Genomic DNA, 21,516 nt, shown 5'->3' on the forward strand with positions numbered 1-21,516 from the left:
ATTAATAAGTCTGGGTCATGTGTAGCAGCTGCAAAGTTCCAAAGGTGCAGTAATCTGGTCTAGGGAGTTCTGTCTGGATTTTGTGTGTATTCAGGTTTTTAGGAGACAGCATCAGCCCAACAATTATGAGAATGTGTGGAATATAAATGATACGGAACTCAAATTGTGAAAAGAATAAGGACCATCTAATCTGGCACTGAGTTTTTTTGCTGTTTGCAGATGTTCTACATTGTGATGATCTGTTCTTACCATTACTGGATGTTTGGCCCCTTCAAGATAATGACGTCAAACCTCAAAGATGGTTTTCATAGCTAATAACTCCTTTCCCCAAATTGTGTAATTCATCTCAGTGGGAGTTAGTTTATGAGATAGGTATGCACACAGGTGCATAGGTTCTGGTCCTTTTGAGGGTGGATAGAGAACTTCCCCAATGGCCACATTGGAGGCATCAGCTTCCACAAAGAATGGTTCACTAGGGTTGGGGTAGATCAACACTGGGGCTGTGTAAAGTGTTCCTTGAGGCGCTCAAATGCTTTTTTGCTTCAGAAATCCAATGAAAGGCAGTTTGTCTCCATAACAGGTCTGTCAGAGGGGCTGCTAGAGTTGAGAAATGGGGAATAAATCTCCGATAATAATTAGCGAAATCCAGAAATAGTTGCACATCTTTCATGGTTCTGGGGGGTTGCCATTCTGCTACTGCCTGGATCTTGTGGGGGCCCATTTGGATACCTTGAGGAGTGATGACATGTCCAAGGAACTCTACCCGATTCTGGTGAAAGGCACAGTCTTTGAGTTTCACATATAAGCAGCGATCCCTGAGTCACTGGAGGACAAACCATATGTGTTTGACATGAAGGTCTCATGTGTCTGAATATATCAGGATGTCATCCAAATAGATGACAGCAAAGCGGTCCAGCACATCCCGAAAGATATCATTCATCAGGTGTTGGAACACAGAGGAGGCATTACATAGGCCAAAAGGCATGATTGTATAGTCAAAGTAGCCATATCAGTAGGAATGGCAGAGAATTCCGCCACGGATTCCAGTGAGGCTGGATTCTTTAGAATCCGGCCCCCCGGAATCCGTGGCAGAACGGCCTCCTGCCCCCCCCTGCGGAATCCCCCTGGGACGGCACTTACCTGGGGCGGATGCAGCGGATGTGGCGGATTCGGCGGCAGCGGCTCTGGCAGCGGCAGTGGATGGTCTCCTGCCGGCCGCAGCCAGGCTGCTGCCGCCGCCATATATTTTGGCCACCTAATGCGAAGAGAAAACTCCCTGGAAAAGACCCTGATGCTGGGAAAGACTGAAGGCAAAAGGAGAAGGGGACGACAGAGGATGAGATGGCTAGATAGCATCACGGATGCAATGAATATGAACTTGAGCACGCTCCGGGAGAGAGCGCAGGACAGGAAGGCCTGGCGTGCTATGGTCCATGGGGTCACGAAGAGTCGGACACGACTGAACGACTGAACAACAACAACAACAAGGGACACAAATGGCATCCCCTACACAGGACTCCATTTGCATCCGCACCAGCCCGGCAGCGGCTGGAGGCCCCACTGTGGGTTGGCCCGGCCGGCAGCTCTGCGGCCTGGCCACAGAGTGGAGTCAGCCAGGCAGGATTCTGGGGGGGAGGAACGGATCGCCTCCCCCCCCGTCGAGGATTCCGGGGGGAGGAACAGATCACCTCTCCCCACCTGCGGAACCTGGCGGAGCCAGGTAAGCGGGGTTTCGTACACCCCTAAGAGCTGGCCGACTGCTCTGCATCACTGGGGAAAGTCGTTACGGCTGGCAGCCATTACCATGCCATATTTCTGTATAAGTAAGTCTCCAGACGCAAATGGCGTAGTGGGCGCCATTTGCAGCCATAAAGCTGATAGATTAACCTAAATGCAGCGTAAATGGCTGCATTTAGGCTAATCTACCAGCTTTACAGCTGCAAATGGCGCCCACTACGCCATTTGCATCCAGAGACTTACTAATACCGAGATACGGCATGGCAATGGTTGCTGGCCGCCCGTTACGACGAAATCTGCCAGTGAAGCAGAGCTGGCAGCCAGCTCTGCAGGATCAACACAGAGTGGAGCCGGCCTGGATGGATTCCGGGGGCAGGGACGGATCGCCTCCCCCTGTGGGTGGATTCCCCTGCGGGACAACAGGTAGGGAATCCGCCCATCCCTAGTCTTGGCTAAGACAATTTCACTGGCAATATTCTGAGGTGAATGAGACCTTCTGGATGGTCCATTGAATCATAGTGTCATGCTGAGCTAACCAAGTAATCCCCAAAATGATTAGAAAATGTGGAGAACTCACCACATCTAAGGTTAGTGTCTCCTGATGCTCTGGGATAACAGTCCTAAGACCCCGAGTTTCATACCGAATAGGCCCTGAGGACAATGGACATCCATCAGTGGCTTCTAGAGCAACAGGATTAGTCTTTGGAATGGTGGGTATCTGATACTGTGTCACAAAAGAGATATCAATGAAGCAACTAGAAGCTCCAGAATCCACCATATCCCAGGTGCGTAGAACATGCCCATGCGGGAAATGTAAACTCAAGGGCAGGCGTAAATGGTCCTTCGGTTGACACATTTCGAGGGAGCCCTCTGCTGATGGCCTAGCAACTGTGGGTCCCATTACAGTGGAGCCTTGGAGTTTTCCCTGCATCTTACTGGATAATTTGATGCGAAATGGCCCGACTGCCCACAATATAAAAAGCGGTTCAGGTGATGACGACGACCTTTTTCCTCTGGGGCTCCACTGATCTGCATAGGTTCTGGTTCATTCTATGTGTGGGAGTTTGGAACAGATCACTGAATTCCAGTACTAGTAGGTACTGGAAGAAGCAGGTCTTTGCCAGGTCCCTTGACGGGCTTCCAAGTGCCCCTCGATGCGCAGACAGTGATTTATGTAGTCTGTGAAAGTGTCAGATAAGTCTGCTGGAACCAACTCGTCTCAGATTAGATCTCCCAGCCCTTCCTGGAATTGGTCAACAAGATCTGCTTCATTCCATCCTAAGTCTTGTACATGTAAAAGAAATGAGCTAGTATAGTCCAGCACAGACCCAGAACCCTGGCAGAGATGCTGAATCCATTTGGTTCACCATTTCCTTCTTCTGCGGGCCTTCAAAAGCTTGGCAGAAAACTTCAATAAAAGCAGTCCAGTCATTTAAGAGTGCACTTGATTCTACCAGATATGGAGTAGCCCATTTTGCAGCACCTTCTTTCAGTAGGCTGAGCACAAAACACACCCAAACTCAATCCAAGGGGAATTCTTCTAGACGAAGATCCATGTAAATTTGGCATAGGGCCAAAAAACTGGGAAACAGGCCCTGATCTCCCCCAAACTTCTCTGGTAAGCTAACCGGACATCTTCCTCTAGGTGTTGCAGTTGGGGGGGATGCTGCAGCAGCCTTAGCATCCCGCAACTGTCCCTGTAGGCTTAGGGTTTCTGCTGAGAGTTGGGCAATCTGCACCCGAAGTACTTGGTTCTTAGCAGACAGCTCCTGATGTTCTGGAACCAAAGCCTCCATTCCATATGGGCTGAGTCAAACTGTCCTGTCCATCTTGGTTCAAGGCACCCAGTGGGACTAAAACCAGCAAGGACCTGGCAAGTCAGGTCAGGTTAAGTCAAGTCCAGTCAAGGCGAAGCAAGTCCAGTCCGGTTTAAAGGTGCTGTATAGCCAGGCAAGTTAGACTAGGCAGGGTCTTCCAGGACCTTGGCTAGCTCCCATATAGCTGAGATTCAAGCAAGGAGAGCTGTTGACTCAGTGACAAAGGCTTTCTGAAGCCTTATAAAGGCCAGCAGCTCAAGACCTTCACCCCCTCAGAGAAGTAGTTTGTTTCTTAAAGGGCTGCTACTGCCTGATTTGTAGCCACTGGCTCCTATGGGCTGGGGGTAGTGAAGGATGTAATGGGGAGTGTCTTCTGCACCAGAGGACCTGGCATATCCTCTGGTCTGGGAGACTCTGGCCTAGCAGGGACTGGAGTAATGGAGGGAGTCTCCTCTGCCTCTTGAGTCCTCTTCAGAGCCAGAGGACAGGTCAAGGCTAGGGAACATGACAGTAATTGAGATTTCTGCAAACTTTTGTGTTATCTGCAGATCTAGGTCTTATGTCTCTAGGTCTTCAAGCAATTTGTTTTCCCTTTGCTTAGAAAGTAGCTTCTGGGCAAGTTTATTTTGCACATGGAATTCCACAATAAAAAGTGGCTCTCGAAAGTGTTGTTGTGGGACAGGTGCATACCATCTCCAACCAACCCAATCAAAATGTAATTTGGTTTATAGCAAAAGAAGGGGTTTTAATTAGGATTTCTAGCCTTGATATCCTGAAATATCCTTGATATCCATAAAATGTTAACTAGTTATCAGGATTGAGTCCATCTGTGTCCACACCATTTCACAGCTTAAAAGCTAATTTATGGTTTTAAAAGAATTGTAACATTCCAATTCACTTACTTATTCCTACTTACAAAAATGTCTCTATTAAATCAAAAACTCATGAGAACAGAGAATCATTGAATCAAATTAGAACCAAAAGTTTCCATATCTTTATCACCAAACGCCTATGAACTATTGCAACTGAGAACCAAGAAATGACAAAATTATTAAAGGCTACAGTAGTGCTCACAGTTAGGCTTCTTATTCAATGAGATTTAAGCACTTGCTAAGCCCAAATGAGAATGGCTGAGTGCATCCTATTCCTGTGCATGTTTACTTGGAAGCAAGTCTAACTTGCTCCTGTGTTCAGTGAGCTTGCTCCCAGATAAGTGTGCAATGAATGCTTGCATGCGCGGGGCCAAACTAAACAAGATGGGGGAAGACTTGTGACCAGTTTCTGGCCCTTAGCTGTGGGGGCCACACATTTGATCACAGCAGTGGCAGAGCAGCAGCTGCTTGAACCTTTCTCCATGAACCATTTTTTCCAAGCAAAGCCATCCTTTGGCTGCTTTCCCTCTTCAGGGGAAAGAAATACAGGGCTCCATAAAGAAAGGGAATGGAGGGGACTTACGATCAGGAAATTTTGCTGATCCACTCAAAATGGCACACACACCATTGCTGCATTTCAGTTTCTTTTTTTAAAAAAAAAATCAGACTGATGGGAGGTCCCATCTGGTTTGGTCCTTAGGCTGTGCTCCTTTGTGTACTAAACTGGTAGTAAGCCCCACTGAACACAGTTGGGCTTACCACTGTGTAAACGTGCATAGGATGTGGCTGTGAGTTTATTGTCATGACTGTGAATGCATAAAACAATGGGGTTCTAGTTCCAGTGAATAATCTTTTTAAGGCCAGTTCTGGTGCTGTTTTTCCTGACTCACATCTGAAGTCTAGAAATGGCTAAGATGTGTGAGATATGGTGATGCATCATGCTCATTGGCCAGTTTATTTATTAACTCTAGGGGAGGCAACTGTTTGGGGCTCTGGGCACATTTGGCAATTTGAGAAATTGTCCTAGGCACCATCACAAAATGGCTACCATGGGAGGGGGGTGTTACCATGACAAAGAACAAGTAACCTGCTCCAAAGACTGAGTACAAGGCAGAGGTGAAGTATGAGCCCCAACACGCTACACAACTCCTTTGAAACCACAGTTTTTGGCACCAACAGAAACCTATTTCATGGCAATCCCAGCTGCCAGTAAGAAAATGTGTTAAATAAAAAAGAAGTGTAGGGGGGTAGGGCACCTTGGCAGGCACCAAGAAAGGTACCCCTGGGTGCACTGGTGCCCATGAATACCACATTGCCTACCCCTGCTCCAAACAAATATTTGGCTGGCAGGCATTCAGGAATTAAACAGACATGCCAGCTAATCTGCATGTTAGGCTTTCATATATCTGCAAGCTGCTTCGAGACCTGTATCTTAAGAAACATAATATGGGAAGGAAGCATAACCTGAAAAGCCATATATATGTCACTTTATACTCCTTTTCTTTTTTGAAACAACCAGTGTTATTTTTTAATTGGAAAGAGCTCAAATAAGAGGTTCATCAGAGATGTGTGATCTTGTTGTGTTTGTTTTGTTTTTCCCATCGTAGAGCCGCAAATCCAGGAAGTGCCCTCCCAGTTGGACACTCAAAGGCAAGCACTGTTACATTTTGAGTTCAGTTAGAAATGGTACATGGGACGGTGCCGAAAGAAGCTGCAGAAAATGGTACGGGAAGCCTAGAACTACTCTCTTATGGACTGTTACTGATATTTCATACTCTTGAGGTTTGGTTTTCCACTAGGATAGAACTCCCTGCTATGGGTGAAAAGGAGCACAAACAACATGCTCTAAAGCTGGGGTGCACAATCTTTTTGGCCCTGAGGGCTGTAACAATATGAAACAATGTCTGGATTTGGCCTGAATGGTTTGTACTTCCTGCGAGGAGCCAGGAAGTAGTTGAGAGCAACACCCACTGCTTCTGGCCTGAAGAGAGAGAGGCCACAGCCCTATGAAAAAGGCTTTTGTTTAAATATAACTTAGGTGTTTTGGAGGCAGAGTCTGTGAGGTATAGTCCACCAACTTTGAAACAAGGGCCACATGTGATGCTGAGTCAGAGGATGCACGTGCATGAGCGCACGCACACACATTTATATATACACATACCAGTGGTTCTGATACAGATAATCCTTTCCTCAGTGCTAGAAGTGACAAGAAAAGAGCAATCTGTATGATAATCTCTGGGAGAAGGAGTGGAAAGTTCAGCTGCTGGGGGAATGTGGCAGTGGGTGGGTGGGAGTCAGAGCACCTTGGGGGGGGCACAATAAAGGCCTTTGAGGTCACAGGTTGTGGACCACAGGATACAGGTTGTTTACCCCTGCTCTAAGGGGATGTGTGGTCAATAATGGAATGCTCTTTGATCCAGTGGAGGTTTCTGTCAGCAGGAGGGGGAGAAAGGCCATTTTGTATTATTCCCCCTTCCCCCTGCAATCCCCTGTGCCACCTCCCATGATATGCTGAAGAGTCCTCCAACTTTCTGAAGGAGATTGAAGAAGAACTATAAGCCAGAGGTGGAGCACATACTTTGCAAGCAGGAAGCCCCATCTTCAATCCCTGCATCTTCTGCTGAAAGAATCAGGTAGTAGCCTGAGACTCTAGAGAGCACTGCCAGTATTAGAGTAGATTGTCATTGTCATTGTCATTGATTGGACAAGTAATCTGACCTGCCAGACAGCAGCTTCCTGTGTTCCTTCCCCACAGGACACTTATATAAATCTGGTTCTAAACCTATGTGTTGTCATACCTGCCTATAATCAGCTGCTTGAAGTCTGAGTTTGAAGCATTTCAGTTTGGTGGCCCTGCCTCTCACTCTTTATATTTGTTGTTGTCTAGGTTTATACCTAGATCTTAAGTAGCACCTCTAGCAACACCAGACAGGCTGCTTAACAAGATCAGCCTCGGATGGCCTTCTCTCTGTCCCATCTGCCAGGACAGCTAGACTGGTGGGGACGAGGGAGAGGGCCTTTTCTGTGGTGGCCCCTACTCTGTGGAACTCCCTCCCTAAGGAACTCCGTCATGCCCCCTCTTTAATGAGCTTCCGCCGTGCATTAAAAATGTGGTTGTTCAGGCAGGCATTTTGGGTGGGTTAGGGTATTTTAGAAAATGTTTTATTGTAGAATTTTATTGTTTTAAACTGTTTTATTATATGTTGTACATCACCCAGAGTGGCTGGGTGACCAGCCAGATGGGCGATCAATAAATGTAATAAATAAATAAATAAATAAAATACCTCACCGTTCTGTAAAAAATGCCCAAGGCAACTAATGAAATCCATGATAATTTTTTTAAAATAAACATAACAAATAAGTAATGTAAAACTGTCTAAAGGTCAGATAAGAGCATGTTATAAGAGCAGCCAATGAAAACTTAATTAAAGTAGCACGCAGATCAAAACACAGAGCAGCAAAGAAAAACAAAGCAGTTCCATAGGCCAAACACCTGCTTAAATAAAAATGGTTTTGCCTGCCTCTAAGAGATGGGAGGCAGCCAGGCAGGATGAAGCTTCAGCACTGTCTGTCTGTCTGTCTGTGCCAATGGCCCCTTTATTCACTTCCTTTCCTTTGCAACTGGACCATGCAGGTCTCTAATTACATCCCTAAGCAGATGAGACAGAAAAATTGGTGAAGGGATTACAAGGATTAGCACTGCTATATACATCCTCACACCTTCTGAGTTCTTAAAGTGATAGACAGAATCTCTGGTTTCTGACTAGGTTACACTATTTATGACACTGTTCCTTGGTATGTTAACTGTTTTGGATTTCTAAATACAGAAATGGTATCAAAAAACCACTCCTTGGCTGTTAAATCAGGGATGTACAACCTTTTCAGCCCTGAGGGCTGCATCTGTATTGACTAGATACGTATGCAGACATGTGCGCGCACACACATCCCAACGATCCTGAAGCTGGATCATTGGGATCATGTTTTCCAATGAGGAAAGGGTGACCTGTAGGAAGATCTCTGGGGGAAAGAGTGAAGAAACTTCTCTCCATCCCATCTCCCAATGCTGCTATACAGGTTGCTCTTTCCTTGCTGCTCATGCCCATGAGGAAAGAACAATCTGCATCAGGATCCCTTGGGGAAAAAATCTGGTGGCAGAAAGGTCAGGGCACTCTTGAAGCTGCAATTAAGGCTTCTTCAGGCTGTATGTGGTCTCCGGACCACAGGTTGTGCACCCCTGTGGTAAATACTGGCTGGTTGCCTTATTGGTCTGTTTTTCCAGATTTGACCTTATTGGTTCCTGATTCCCAGCAGCACCTGAAAAAGAAGTAGACAAAGATTGGTCAACTGCTCTTTCCTCATTGATTGTCTCTCATGTTCTCTTCCTATCTGTATTGGTTCCTCTAGTCCTGATTCTGAAAAAAAAACTACCTCTTGGACCCTGATCTCGCTAAAAATAACTCATATCCCAGGGCTCCCAAAAGCCTTAGGGCAGGATCCACCTGTGTCTTTCTGTTAGCACAAATGACATTGCACTAGCGGAAACTAGATTCTGAACTATGTGCAAGAGAAGAATCCAACTAAAGTTACATTTGCGCAAGCACAGTTGAGCAAGCGGTTGTGCATTATTCTTCTGTAGTCCACTGTGCAACCAGTTGGGCATAATGCTTGTGAAAGCCATTGCACATTCTGCTTGTGCAGCTGGTTTCAAATTCCACTTGTGCAGACAGTTGCGCATTCCACTTGTGCAGACAGTTGTTCAGTGGCTTGCACAACTGGTTGTGCCAGCATAATGGGCAAGTGCTTGCGCAATGGAAAGATTCAGTGGAGCTCTTCTAGTGCTATTTGAGTTTGCTGAATGACACCATTGGATACTGCCCTTAGAACTGTTTTCCATCTGTCACTTTTTAATATTTAAATGACCATTTTTAATTTAAGAAGAAAATGCAAAAACTTTCCTTTTAGGGCCATGCTATACATTACTTTGAAGTTCATTCAAAGTCATTTCATTTGTGTAAAAACCGCCATGGACCCTGTTTGATTGGGGTTGTGGCATGGGGAAAGAAAGGGAAAATGCATGCAGTGAAAATATCCAGGGCCCTGTTGGGTTGTATATTGTTGAATGATCTCTAGTTTTTAAGGCCTGAGGATGTGGTTGGTCAGGTTCAGCTAAACACTGGTTTGCTTGCCCCTTGCCTCCCATGGCTGATTTCATCCAGTAGGGAGGGGATGTCCAGCTGGGTTCTGGAAGTTATAAACTCCTCTTTTAGAGAGGGAATAGTCTCAGCCTCCTTTAAGGATTACTCCTGGGGGAAAAAATGGACCAGAATATCTTAACAACTATAGGCCAGTAGCTAATAGGCAAGGGACTTGAGCAGTTGGTGGCCAGGCTGGTCCAGCCATTCCTTTATGGGTCCATTTCAACTGGGGTTCAGGCTAGGTTTTTGTACTGAAACTGCCTTGGTTGTCCTGTGGGATGTCAGGAGAGAAACAGGGTAAGAGTGAGTGACCCTGTAGATTCTCCTGGTCCTTTCAGTGGTTTTTGATACCATCAACCAAGGTATCCTTCTGGAAAGCTCATCTGAGTTGGGAGTGGACAGGGTGTCTTTACAGTGGAAGCCCCACAACTCTGGAGTGCCCTCTCCAGGGAGGTCCACCTAACACCTACTTTGTTGATTTTTTGGAGACAGGCAAAGAACTTTTCTACTGCCCAGTTGTACCTTAAAGTTGTGTTAGTGCTGCTCTATCTCCATGGCTATTTTTGAATGTGTGTATGGTTTTTTAAGTATTTGTTGTAATAGTTCAGTCTTAGCTATTGTACATAGTGATTGTAGCTGCTGAAATTTATTGTGTTTTATTTTGCATTTATGTATTTTTCCCTGAAAGCATCAGCTATAGAATGACTCATAAGTTGAAACAAAGAAAGAGAAAGAAAGACTTCAATCTATGCTAGTGGCTTTCAGTTTCTGGAGGCATCTAGTTGGACATGGTGGGAAGCAAGATGCTACCATTGGTTTGTTCCAGCAAGACTCTTTTTTATGTTCTTGTATTCTTAGCAGCATGTATATTAATATTTTATAGTAGCCTAGCTTACAGTCTGTGCTGGTTTTGATCATAGAGGCATATTCACAGGGTTTTCAAAAGCAGCTTTTGTCAGTGTTGTATATGCAATCCGCTCCAAGGAGCACATTGCAGAGTTTTAACCTCAGAGCAATCTCACAAGGCAGAGTGCTTGAGATACAGTGAAATAATTCAAGGTACTACCAGTGACTTCCATGGCTGGGCATCAGAATTTGAACCTGAGTTTCCCACATCCAAATGCAACATTCCAAACACTGTACCACACTGGCTTTATACACTGATAACTGCTGTGTAGGTCTAATGCAGACTTCCTATGGTAGTGTAGGGGCAGGGCAGGCAGTACGTGCAGTCCTGATTGTGCATCATGAAGCTGAGCAGATTCCCAAGGATGGCTCTGTGACAGTCTGCTGCAGCCCTGAGTCTTGTGACACCTCAGGGCAGGGATGGGCAACTTGTGGCATTCCAGATGTTTTGGCCTACAACTGCCATCAGCCCTAGGCAGCATAGCCAATGATGAGGCATGATGGGAGTTGTAGGACAAAACATATGGAGGGGCATAAATTGCCCACCCCTGCCTTAGAGACTAAACAATTTATCATGGGATAACCTTTGGTGGATTAGAGCCCAGTTCATCTGAAGCATTAAGTCTTATCCTCAGTTAAAAAAACATAGGTAAAGGGGTGTGGGTGTAAACAGTTACAAGGTACAGTAAGGCTGTAATATTTCTGTGCAAAGCTGAACAGGAGATCTTAATAAAATCTTGTTGAGAAAAGTTATAAGAAACATATCATAGAATATTACCCAGCAGGGCACTTTCAACGCAATGCAAAGTGACTTTAAGTTTCCAAAATGTGATGTGATTCCCCCCCCCCTTTTGCTAAAGGCTAGCAGTCCCCTTGACTTTGGTTTAATCCTTTCATCAAGGTGTTGAGCTTTCTGCCTTATAACAGGCATCCTAATATGTCATGTAACTGGTTAAAAAATCCCATGAGCATTTATGGTCTGTAGTTTTCATGCTTACTGACAAACTGGAAATTGAATTGGACAAAAAGGGAATGGTTTAGTCACACTTGTTAATAAACTCCCTGCTCCAGTGTGAAGTTGGGCTGACCTTTCATTGAAAGCCTTGGAGGATCGTTATGAAAATAATTGCACTAAACTGAAACAAAATATGTTGGCAAATACGGTGGTGCCCAGAAAGAACTGTAAGCAAATTAAGGTCTGGAATTATGTTTTTCCATAGCTAGAATTTTGTTCTGTTTATAATACCTCATAAGAAGTGAAATGTTTGTTGTTGTTGTTCAAATTTTTTTCATAAAAAGAAATATCCATGCAGCTTTATCCATTTTTAATATATTCCAACAGGAAAAAGAGAGGATGTGGTTTTGATTTTATTTTTTTAAATGGCCATGACAAATGCACACTGCCTTATCCCATCTTTTAAAAAAGTGCCTTTTTTAAAAGTAAAAAATTAAATACATTTAGAGTGCAATCCTATGCAGGTTTAGACAGAAAAAAGTCCCACAACTCCTAGCATTCCCCAGCCAGCTGTTGTACCCTTGGTAAATTTAAAAAGGAGAAAAGGACTGATCATATTTGCTTAGTGAATAAATTAAAGCAATGTGATCTAGACTGAAGTGAAAAGTAAACACCCAAAGCAAACTGATTTTGCTAGGAAATACATATAATATTTAGTCTAGGAATGCTTGAGGATTTTGTTCAGTTTGCATTTGGAAGCAAACTGACCTGATTCGCACCTCCCAAACTCATATGCAGATCCAAACACAGTTTTCTGAATGTTGTGATGCAGTTTTTACAGAGGTGTATAAAAATGCACATTTTAGCCTAAAATGAATGCAAAATGTGTACGACCTTTCATGCAGATTTTCCATCAAAATATTGCAAATTAATTTGTAAATAGGCTTGAACAGAGTTATGAATGAACACATGCAAAAATGACAAAGACCTAAAACTGACCCATCTCTCCATCCCTAAAAGGATGCTGAAATATATCTGACTCGTTTTCAGTGCCTTTATTTAAAACTGGGAAAGGAAGCTGTTTGGAAGAGCAGGATCTCTGTTTTTATTGCTTCTGATGTAGAGATGAGCCGTACAGTAGCTGTGGGTGGGATGACACATTATATGCAGTCCTTAATTCTTTTTTCAGACTTTTAATTTATTTTATGCAATGCAGCTCCTGAAACTGCAATTTGAAAGAGACAACCAATGTGAGATGAGAAAGAGGCTTTTAAACCCTTTCCTTTGAGCCATTATTCATTGGAACTTATGCCAACTAATTGTTCTTACCCTCCTGGGGAAAAGATGTGGGCATCCCAACATCTATGTGGGTATCCCTTTTCCTCAGTGGGGATAAGAGCAGCTGGGGTGGGGATGATTTCCAGTCAGAAAAATGGCACAAGGGCTTAGGAGGGGCTTTCCCAAATTATAGTCTCAGCACGTGCATTGTGTAAAAAGGGTGATCCAAAAAAACAGTCACAGGCCTACACATAATTGTTTGGAAGAGCAGGATCTCTGTTTTTATTGCTTCTACATTTCCTTTACTGATGTAAAGAGTGTGAGCTGGAATGTCTCTGCTGCAGAACTGTCTTCACCTATTATCTTCATTTCAAAAGTGGCCCTTCCCCAACCGTCTGCGATATGGTAATAATACCAGAAGCAGTGATTCATGGTCCTGCCAGCCAAAATTAAGTGGGAGAAGCAAAACTGTGCTAATTCCATAGAATCCTACAGTTCTCCAAAAACTGTAAGGCTCTGAGGACCTTGGAAGGGACCTTGGAGGTTATCTAGTCACCTGCAGGGTCTGCAATGAAATATGCAACAACAGCATCCCAGACAGATGGCTGTCTGCCTCTGCTTAAATACATCCAGAGAAGGAGAGCCCACCACCTACCAAGGCAGACTATTCCACTGTCAAACACTTCTTTCTTTTAGAAAGCTTCTCCTAAACCTTAGCCAAAATCTAGTGTCCTGCAATTTCCACCAACTGGCTCTAGTCCTGCCCTCTGGAGCAATAGAGACAAGCCTGTTCCATCTCCTGCATGACAACCTTTCAGATATTTGAAGGCTGCTCCTCTTAAACCTCTCTTCTCCAGGCTAAACATACACCAGTCAGAGAACATCGCTTATTGGATGGTCTAAAATTTTAAGTTTATGACATGACAGCTTCTATTTAAAGAATTAAGAGCTTCGTTTTAGACTAGGACATTTTCTGGGTGTTGTTTTTTTTTTAATTGGTGGTGGCTAGGTTTCATTGTCATGTTTTGTTTTCTGACATACAGGTACAGTGGCCATCTAGCCAGTGTGCATTCCCCAAGGGAGATGGCATGGCTCTGGAAATTTGCCAAAAAGCAGCCATTTGGGATTGGTAAGTAAAAAATATTGAGGATACCACTGCATATGCCTTGTTCTGTACTTAATTAAATACCAGTGTAACTCTGTTTTCATCCTGTAAACAGAGTGGTGCTACTTATATGATTCAAAGTTCATGGTCATTCTGTGATGAAATAAATGTATTATTATTGGGTTCTGTGACTGCTTCATCAAATCTTTGGGCAGAATGAGTGTGGTCAGGTTTGGTCAGAAATAATCAGGAGGTTCTCCCCACCTAGAACTGCCACGTTTGGCAGCTGTCCAATTTCCCTCTAGGCTGATCCATCCATTACTCAGAATTAAACTCTATGATACCAATGGAACTTAGTCCCAAAAGGATGTGGGTAGGAGATGCAGCAGCTCAACAAAATGAGGTGATTTGGGGTAGCAGTTTTTGCTCATGGCAATCAGATTATACCTTATACTGAATCTGACCGGTATGCCATATAGCCCAGAGAACTGTCTCCTCTGACCTGGAATGGGCTTCCAATATTTCATGCAGAGTCTTTGCCGAGTCTTTGCCAGCCCTGTTACCTGAAGTCATTTTAACTGGAAGGACCAGGTATTGAACCTGTGACGGTATATATGCAAGACAGGTGCTATAACACTGAGCTATGACACCTTTCCTTTCCCAACTTAAGATGGTCCATTAATTGGAAGCATGGATTTGCCACAAGCACGGTGGTTGTGTGCATCTGCTCTTACTCTTGAGTAAAATACTTTTGAAATCGGGGGGTCTGTCTTATGAATAATTGTATTTACAATTATAAGGGCATAATCCTATGTATGTTTAGTCAGAGAAAAGTCCTACATCACTTTGTTGTAGGACTTTCTTCTTTTTAAACATGCATAGGATAGTGCCCTTAGAGGCCTTATGGAATTCCTGCCAGTACCCTGTAGCATGGCAATTTACAACTGCAGTGTCTCCAATTTCAGGATTAAAAGAAGAAGGTAAAATGGGCAGCTGGGTGTGGAGTAATGGCCGACCAGTGACCTTCCTTAACTTCAAAGAAGAAAAGGCAACGTTAAGCAAGACTACTGAACGGAAATGTGCTTTTGTACAAACGCAGAAGAAATGGGTTGCAAGACTATGTAGGCAAAGGCTGAAAATAAGATATGTTTGTTCTGTCCCTTCCTTAGCAGATACTTCCCCCCAAATACAAAAGTGATTGAATCATAGAACCATAGAATAGTAGGGTTGGAAGGGGCCTACAAGGCCATCAAGTCCAACCCCCTGCTCAATGCAGGAATCTAAGTCAGAGCATCCCTGACAGATGGCTGTCCAGACTCATCCTGAATGCCTCCAGAGTGGGAGAGCCCACTACCTCCCTAGGGAATTGGTTCCATTGTCATATTGCTCTAACAGTCAGGAAGTTTTTCCTGTTATTTAGCCAGAACCTGGCTTATTGTAACTTGAGCCCATTATTCCATGTCCTGCATTCTGGGATGATCGAGAAGAGATCCTGGCCTTCCTGTCTGTGACAACCTTTCAAGTACTTGAAGAGCACTATCATATCTCCCCTCAATCTTCTCTCCTCAAGGCTAAACATGCCCAGTTCTTTCAGCTTCTCTTCATAGGGCTTTGTTTCCAGTCCCCTGATCATCTTTATTGCCCTCCTCTGAACCTTCTCCAGTTTGTCTGCATCCTTCTTAAAATATGGTGACCAGAACTGGACACAGTACTCCAGTTGAGGCCTAACCAGTGCTGAGTAGAGGGGAACTAGTACTTCCCGGGATTTGGAAGCTATGCTTCTATTAATGCAGCCCAAAATAGCATTGGCCTTTTTTGCAGCCACATCACATTGTTGGCTGCTATTCAGCTTGTGATCTACAACAATTCCAAGATCCTTCCTGCTTGTAGTGTTGCTGAGCCACATATCCCCCATCTTGTAACTGTGCATTTGGTTTATTTTTCCTAGGTGCAGAACTTGGCATTTATCCCTATTAAATTTCATTCTCTTGTTTTCCGCCCAGCTCTCCAGCCTATCAAGATCCCTTTGAATTTTGTTTTTGTCTCCCAAAGTATTAGCTATTCCGCCCAATTTTGTGTCATCTGCAAATTTGATCAGCATTCCCTGCACCTCCTCCTCCAAGTCATTAATAAAAATGTTGAAGACATTCAAGATCTTCATATATTTTGAAGATCGCTTAACAAGATCAGCCTTGGATGGTCTTCCCTCTGTCCCATCAGCCAGGACAGCTAGACTGGTGAGGACGAGGGAGAGGGCCTTCTCTGTGGTGGCCACCACTCTGTGGAACTCCCTCCCTAGGGAACTCCACCATGCCCCCTCTTTAATGAGCTTCCACCACGCATTAAAAATGTGGTTGTTCAGGCAGGCATTTGGGGTGGGTTAGTGTATTTTTAGAAATATGATGTTTTTAATGTAGAATTTTATTGTTTTAACTGTTTTATTGTTGTACATCGCCCAGAGTGGCTGGGTGACCAGCCAGATGGGCGATTAATAAATTTAATAAACAAACAAACAAACAAATATTGAAGAGCACTGGGCTGAGGACTGAGCCCTGCGGTACCCCACTCATTACCTCTCCCCAGTTTGAGAAGACTGAATTGGTATGTGAAGTTGACAAGGGAATTACATGAGATATTACCATGAGAAGCAAAGTTACAACAAATTCTAGAAGGGTACCCAATATACAAGCCACTCATTGTAAACCTGCTTCAGAAAATGTCTTGATGAAGGAGAAACATATCCTCAATGCATCAACAATTTTTTTAATTTCAGAGAACCCACTGGAGAGTTCTGCCTTGCTCATGTTTTGCCAGGTTCTACATCTTGAAAGGTTTACATGTTAAAGACAGCAAAAGTATTTGCAGTGAAAAATACTGGGCTGTTCCTTGGAGAACAGAAGCATCACAGCTGTGAAGGTCCACTTGTCTTGACCTCCAGAGCGAAAATGGGCCAAGAGGCAGGCCTCATATTCATTTTGCTTTGGCAATTAACTGTTTGTCACAGAAAGCGAACACTATGCTGATATTGATATTTCAGTGGCCTAGGAAAGCATGAGGTACATTACAGATAAAGCTATTCAAATACACAGGTTAATAAAGAATATTGTATACTCTCAGAATGTAAAAACTAGTGCTGTGTCGAAAATTTCTCCCACATTTTTTTCAACCATTCTCATTCAATTTGATAGACAAGAAATTGCTTTTGGTTTTGAAAAGAAATTCAATGATGAAGAAATTTTGGAGAAATTTTCATGGGTTGGGTTTGAGTTTTGTGGGCTTACCTTACTTAAGAGGTGGCTGAGGAGTGAGCACAAATGTCCTGTTATAAAACATCCTGAATGAAGCAGAGCAATGGAAGCCTCTTTCATGGGGGGAGAAAACTTTCAGGAAATTGGAGGACAGATTTTGGCAGAGCATAACTCCACCTTATCCCTGGAGCTGGACACAACACTGCCCCCACCTGCATTGCAGTGGATGCAAACTAGGGGCCAGCCTGCCAACACAATTGATGCTGTTGCGACACGAAACCCCACCCCCCGCAAACCCTTACTTAAAAAGAAAGAAGCATTGCTATAAGCCCTGCCAATGGGGAGCCCTACCTCAACAGGTTGAGAATTTATCTACCCCTAGAGAAATTTGGTGAAATTGTCTCCCAGATTTCTCTGCCCACAAGTAAGGTGGAGAATTTCAAGAGGCCATTTGTGCACAACTCTAGTAGAAACCCAAAACAATATTTTGGATAGTTCTGTGCTGAACCCTGTCCCCTATATAGGGGAACTTTTTCTCTCCCTGAGAAAGAGACATTGTTTTTTCTCCCTCTTTCACAGGGAGGGGGAGAATTTTGGAGAACTTTCTCCTTGGGGAGGGGGACAAGGTTTCCACATACCCTTTTTTTAAGTGTAGGTGATTCTTGAGGGGTCTTTCTCTTTTTTTAATTCTAAACACACACACACACTGCACTTACAGGATCTGAAGCCTCTTCACCAGCCAGGAGTTCTTCCTGAATGCCTATTGGAGAAGGAGAGGTCACATGGCCTCCGGGGAGTTCAGAAAGAACTACTGGGCTGGAGAAGAGTCCTGGGCTCCTGAAAGTGCAGGGGGTGTTTAAAAAAATTAGAAAACAGAAAGAAGGTCCCTCAAGAATTGCCTACATTTTAAAAGTATGTGGAAACCCTGTCCCCCTCCCCAAGATAAAGTTCTCTGAAATTCTCACCCCTCCCAGCTTCTTTCTCCAGAGTTTTCACACACCCCACACACAGGAAATGCCAAAGATGGAAGAGTTGAAATTTTCGGCACAGCATTAATTTTGGATGATGGTTTCTTTGAAGCTTTACTTAAGGATCCTTTACATGTTCATAGAATGCACACAGAAGGGAGGATTCTGCTGGCCCCACTTCCACTCCCCAACCCCTACATTTATCACAAGCTATGAAATAGCCTACAGACATTGGCTCTGGATCTGTGTTCAAGGTCTTGCCAATTCAAAGGTCTCCAATCGCACATATATAGCCTATGTGAGTGTGTACTTTGTATGTCCATAAGGTGTCTCTTTCTATGCCAAATATGCATAGGGGATGGGGCCAGCAGGCAGAATCCCACACTCTACTCTAAGTGCATTCAGTGTAGCCTGTGGAGAGTTCTGTAAAGCTGAACAGAAATGCATGGGACCTTTGATAACACAGGGAAAGGTTTTGATAAAGGGAAATCCTTCTAATAGGGCAAATTCTTCAAAAGCTGTAAAATTTGATTTGAAGTTCACAACAAATAATTTAGTTCTGCTTTAAAGCACTTATTAACCAGAAAAGCTTCTTCATATTCATAGAATCATAGAATAGTAGGGTTGGAAGGAGCCTACAAGGCCATCGAGTCCAACCCCCTGCTCAATGCTTTGATGTAGTAGTCAATAAAAATTTAAAAACTTTACTGTGCGAAAGTAGGTATTGCAATAATAAAGAACTATAAGCTGCTTCAGTCAGCTAAGGCTCATGTAAAAAAAATCATAATCAAAGCGGCTATTTTTGCTTTCTGTGATTATTAAATGTTTGTTGAATAAGGTGTTATCATCCTTCCAACATTAGGGAGTGTTCAATTGATGTAGTGAAGCTGCATTGATGAAGTGTTCCCTGATAATGAAGCTAAAGGGTCTGTTAAACCTCAGCCTATGCACTGGAACACCAGAGGGCCTTTGGTTATGGCAACACTGACTGTGCTTCTTGGGTAGTCAATTTCATCTCACAAATATGACTGCCAGAATAATTTTTGACAAAATGAAAGGTGACCAAAAAAGAAGTCACATAGTGCCAAATTAGACTTGATGTTTGTCACTTAGTTCTCGTGTAGTCAATTTTTCCTGAATAAAATCAGGCAGGAGGGGGAGAGAGAGATTCTGATTGGGACCATGGTCGGAGCAAAGGATGGGCTTTAATTCTTTGGCACTTAGTGGGAGAAGAAAAGTTAAATGTTCTTCACAAATGTCCTTCCAGTTTTCGGTTCTCCATCCTTGATATACATGTTGACATCCAGTGGTTATATAGGGAATTAATAATGGCATTTTAGTTCCTTTTCTACATTCATTAAATACTATACATGCATGTTATTGCACGAAAATGTGTCTCTATATACGCATGCACGCACGCACAATCTACATGAGACATTTTTATGTGTAATGTTTTTGTGAGAAGAGGGAGGGGTTTCTATCACACACACACACGTTTGTGTTTATAGATAATGTCTCTATGACATGCAAGTCCCTCCTTCTCCTTGCAAGAGTCCTCCCCCAAATCTGCCACAGAATCTTTTTTGTAGACTTAGGTGATATAGAGCGCAGCACAGGAAGGCCTGGCGTGCTATGGTCCATGGGGTCACGAAGAGTCGGACACAACTGAACAACAACAGCAACTGCTGTTTTCAGGAGCTCAAAGCACAGGCTATTTCTTGCTGAAGGTGAAATCCCAGACCTGACGATTAAAAAAACAAATAAACACAGAACCCCTAAACCAAGCATAAATAGTGAGGGTCTGAATTCAGATGCAAATTCTGGAATAATCTAGGCTGGCCCTACCACAAGCCCCATTGAGCCACATAGCTTAGGTGGTAAATGAGGAGGGGTGGCAGCTTGTGCCCCCCATCTGCCACTCATGAGCTGTCCATTGCTGCCACCACCTTCACAACTACTGCGTGCACGGATGCGCGCGCACACACACACGCCTAGCTGCCACAACATGGCCTCCAGCCAGCCCTGGAATACTTTTCACTTTTCTTCTGTGGCAACTACAGTTTAACTATAATTTTAAATAGTTACATATTACTTATTTAAGAACACTTATATACCACTTTTCATTTAAAAAAAACCAAAACCCTAAAGCAATTCACAAACTAAAATTATATTGGCATAAGACCAAACAATAAAACAGTAAAATATCTTATTAAAATAATTACTAGTAGTTGACAGTGCTTGCGATCTGTAAAATGACCAGGCAAACAAATAGGCTTTTAGCTGTTGGCAGAAACAGTCTATACTTTCTATCTATCTATCTATCTATCTATCTATCTATCTATCTATCTATCTATCATCTATCTATTTATTTTATTACATTTATCCCACCTTTTTTCCTCTTTGAGGAACCCAAGGTGGCATACATAATCCTCCTACTCTCCATTTAAGCCTCACAACAACAACCCTGTGAGGTAGGTTGGGCTGAGAGTCTGTGACTGGTCCAAAGTCACCCAGTGAGCTTCCATGGCTGAGTGGGGACTAGAACCCGGATCTCCTGGCTCCCAGTCCAACACTCTAACCACTACACCATGCTGGCTCTCTAGTATCCCACCTGATCTCACTGGGGAGATCATTCTACACAGCGGATGCCTCCATGGGAAAAAGTCCTCTCCACACCATGATCAAGTGAACATCAGTATACCACGGTGTGATAAGCCCAGCCTTCCCCTCATCGTGTAAAGACCAGGGCAGTCTATACTGGAGAAGGTGGTCTCTCAGAGAAAATAGTGTCTGCTGCTGCAAGAAAGCAGCTGGCATTGCTGCTACAGGGCTCTCCAGAGTGACCATGGCTCGCTATGGGGAAGGACCCCTTCCTCAGAGTGAGGTATTGTGGCTGAGGTGGCCCGGGAGAATGCCTGCACTGCCATCACTTTGCAGTAATGGTGCCAAATCCTGTTTAAAGTTTAAGCTAGAGTGTTAAACTTTAAATAGTATTTCTATTTAATAGTATTTCTATTTATTGTTGCAACAAAGCAGCAGCAATGCAGGCACTCTGTGGGGCCGTCTCACCCTCAATGCCTTGTTCTGGGGAAGGACCCCTTCCTCGGTGTGCGGCACTGAGCGGCAAGAAGGCCCCAGAGGTGGCAGTGGTGGGTCCACCTCAGGCACTGCAATGTGTTGTGCCCAACTACAATCATAGATAATTGGCCAATTGCTGTTCCTTCTAATACAGGTACACACACACACACACACACACACACAGTGGAATTTTAGGTCAAAATAACATAGTATAAAATTCCAAATTACAGTACCTGCCTTCTATATAGAGAAATGCCTTCTAAAATTTAAGGCTCCTGAAATGTAATCCCTAATTCAACTTCAAATTGGCTGAAGGTCAGAGTTGAAGCAACATCCAATATTGCTTGATCCTCACCT

At 43.8% G+C, this 21,516-nt stretch overlaps 1 protein-coding gene across 1 annotated transcript in view; it reads left to right on the forward strand.

The window, feature by feature from the left end:
- LOC146348097 (FRAS1-related extracellular matrix protein 1-like) overlaps nucleotides 1–18,913 on the forward strand; it is a 179,356-nt gene extending 160,443 nt beyond the window's left edge. Inside the window, exons 32-34 of the mRNA XM_084851642.1 lie at nucleotides 6,034–6,149; nucleotides 13,804–13,889; nucleotides 14,831–18,913. Coding sequence (XP_084707768.1) covers nucleotides 6,034–6,149; nucleotides 13,804–13,889; nucleotides 14,831–15,063 — 435 coding nt within the window. The 3' untranslated portion in view covers nucleotides 15,064–18,913. The remainder of the gene's footprint in view (nucleotides 1–6,033; nucleotides 6,150–13,803; nucleotides 13,890–14,830) is intronic.
- Nucleotides 18,914–21,516: the final 2,603 nt, after the last annotated feature.

This window comes from Heloderma suspectum, chromosome 4 (assembly GCF_057233095.1).
Source record: "Heloderma suspectum isolate Gila_16-S chromosome 4, 16-S_ref, whole genome shotgun sequence".
In the NCBI taxonomy this organism is placed as follows: Eukaryota; Metazoa; Chordata; class Lepidosauria; order Squamata; family Helodermatidae; genus Heloderma; species Heloderma suspectum.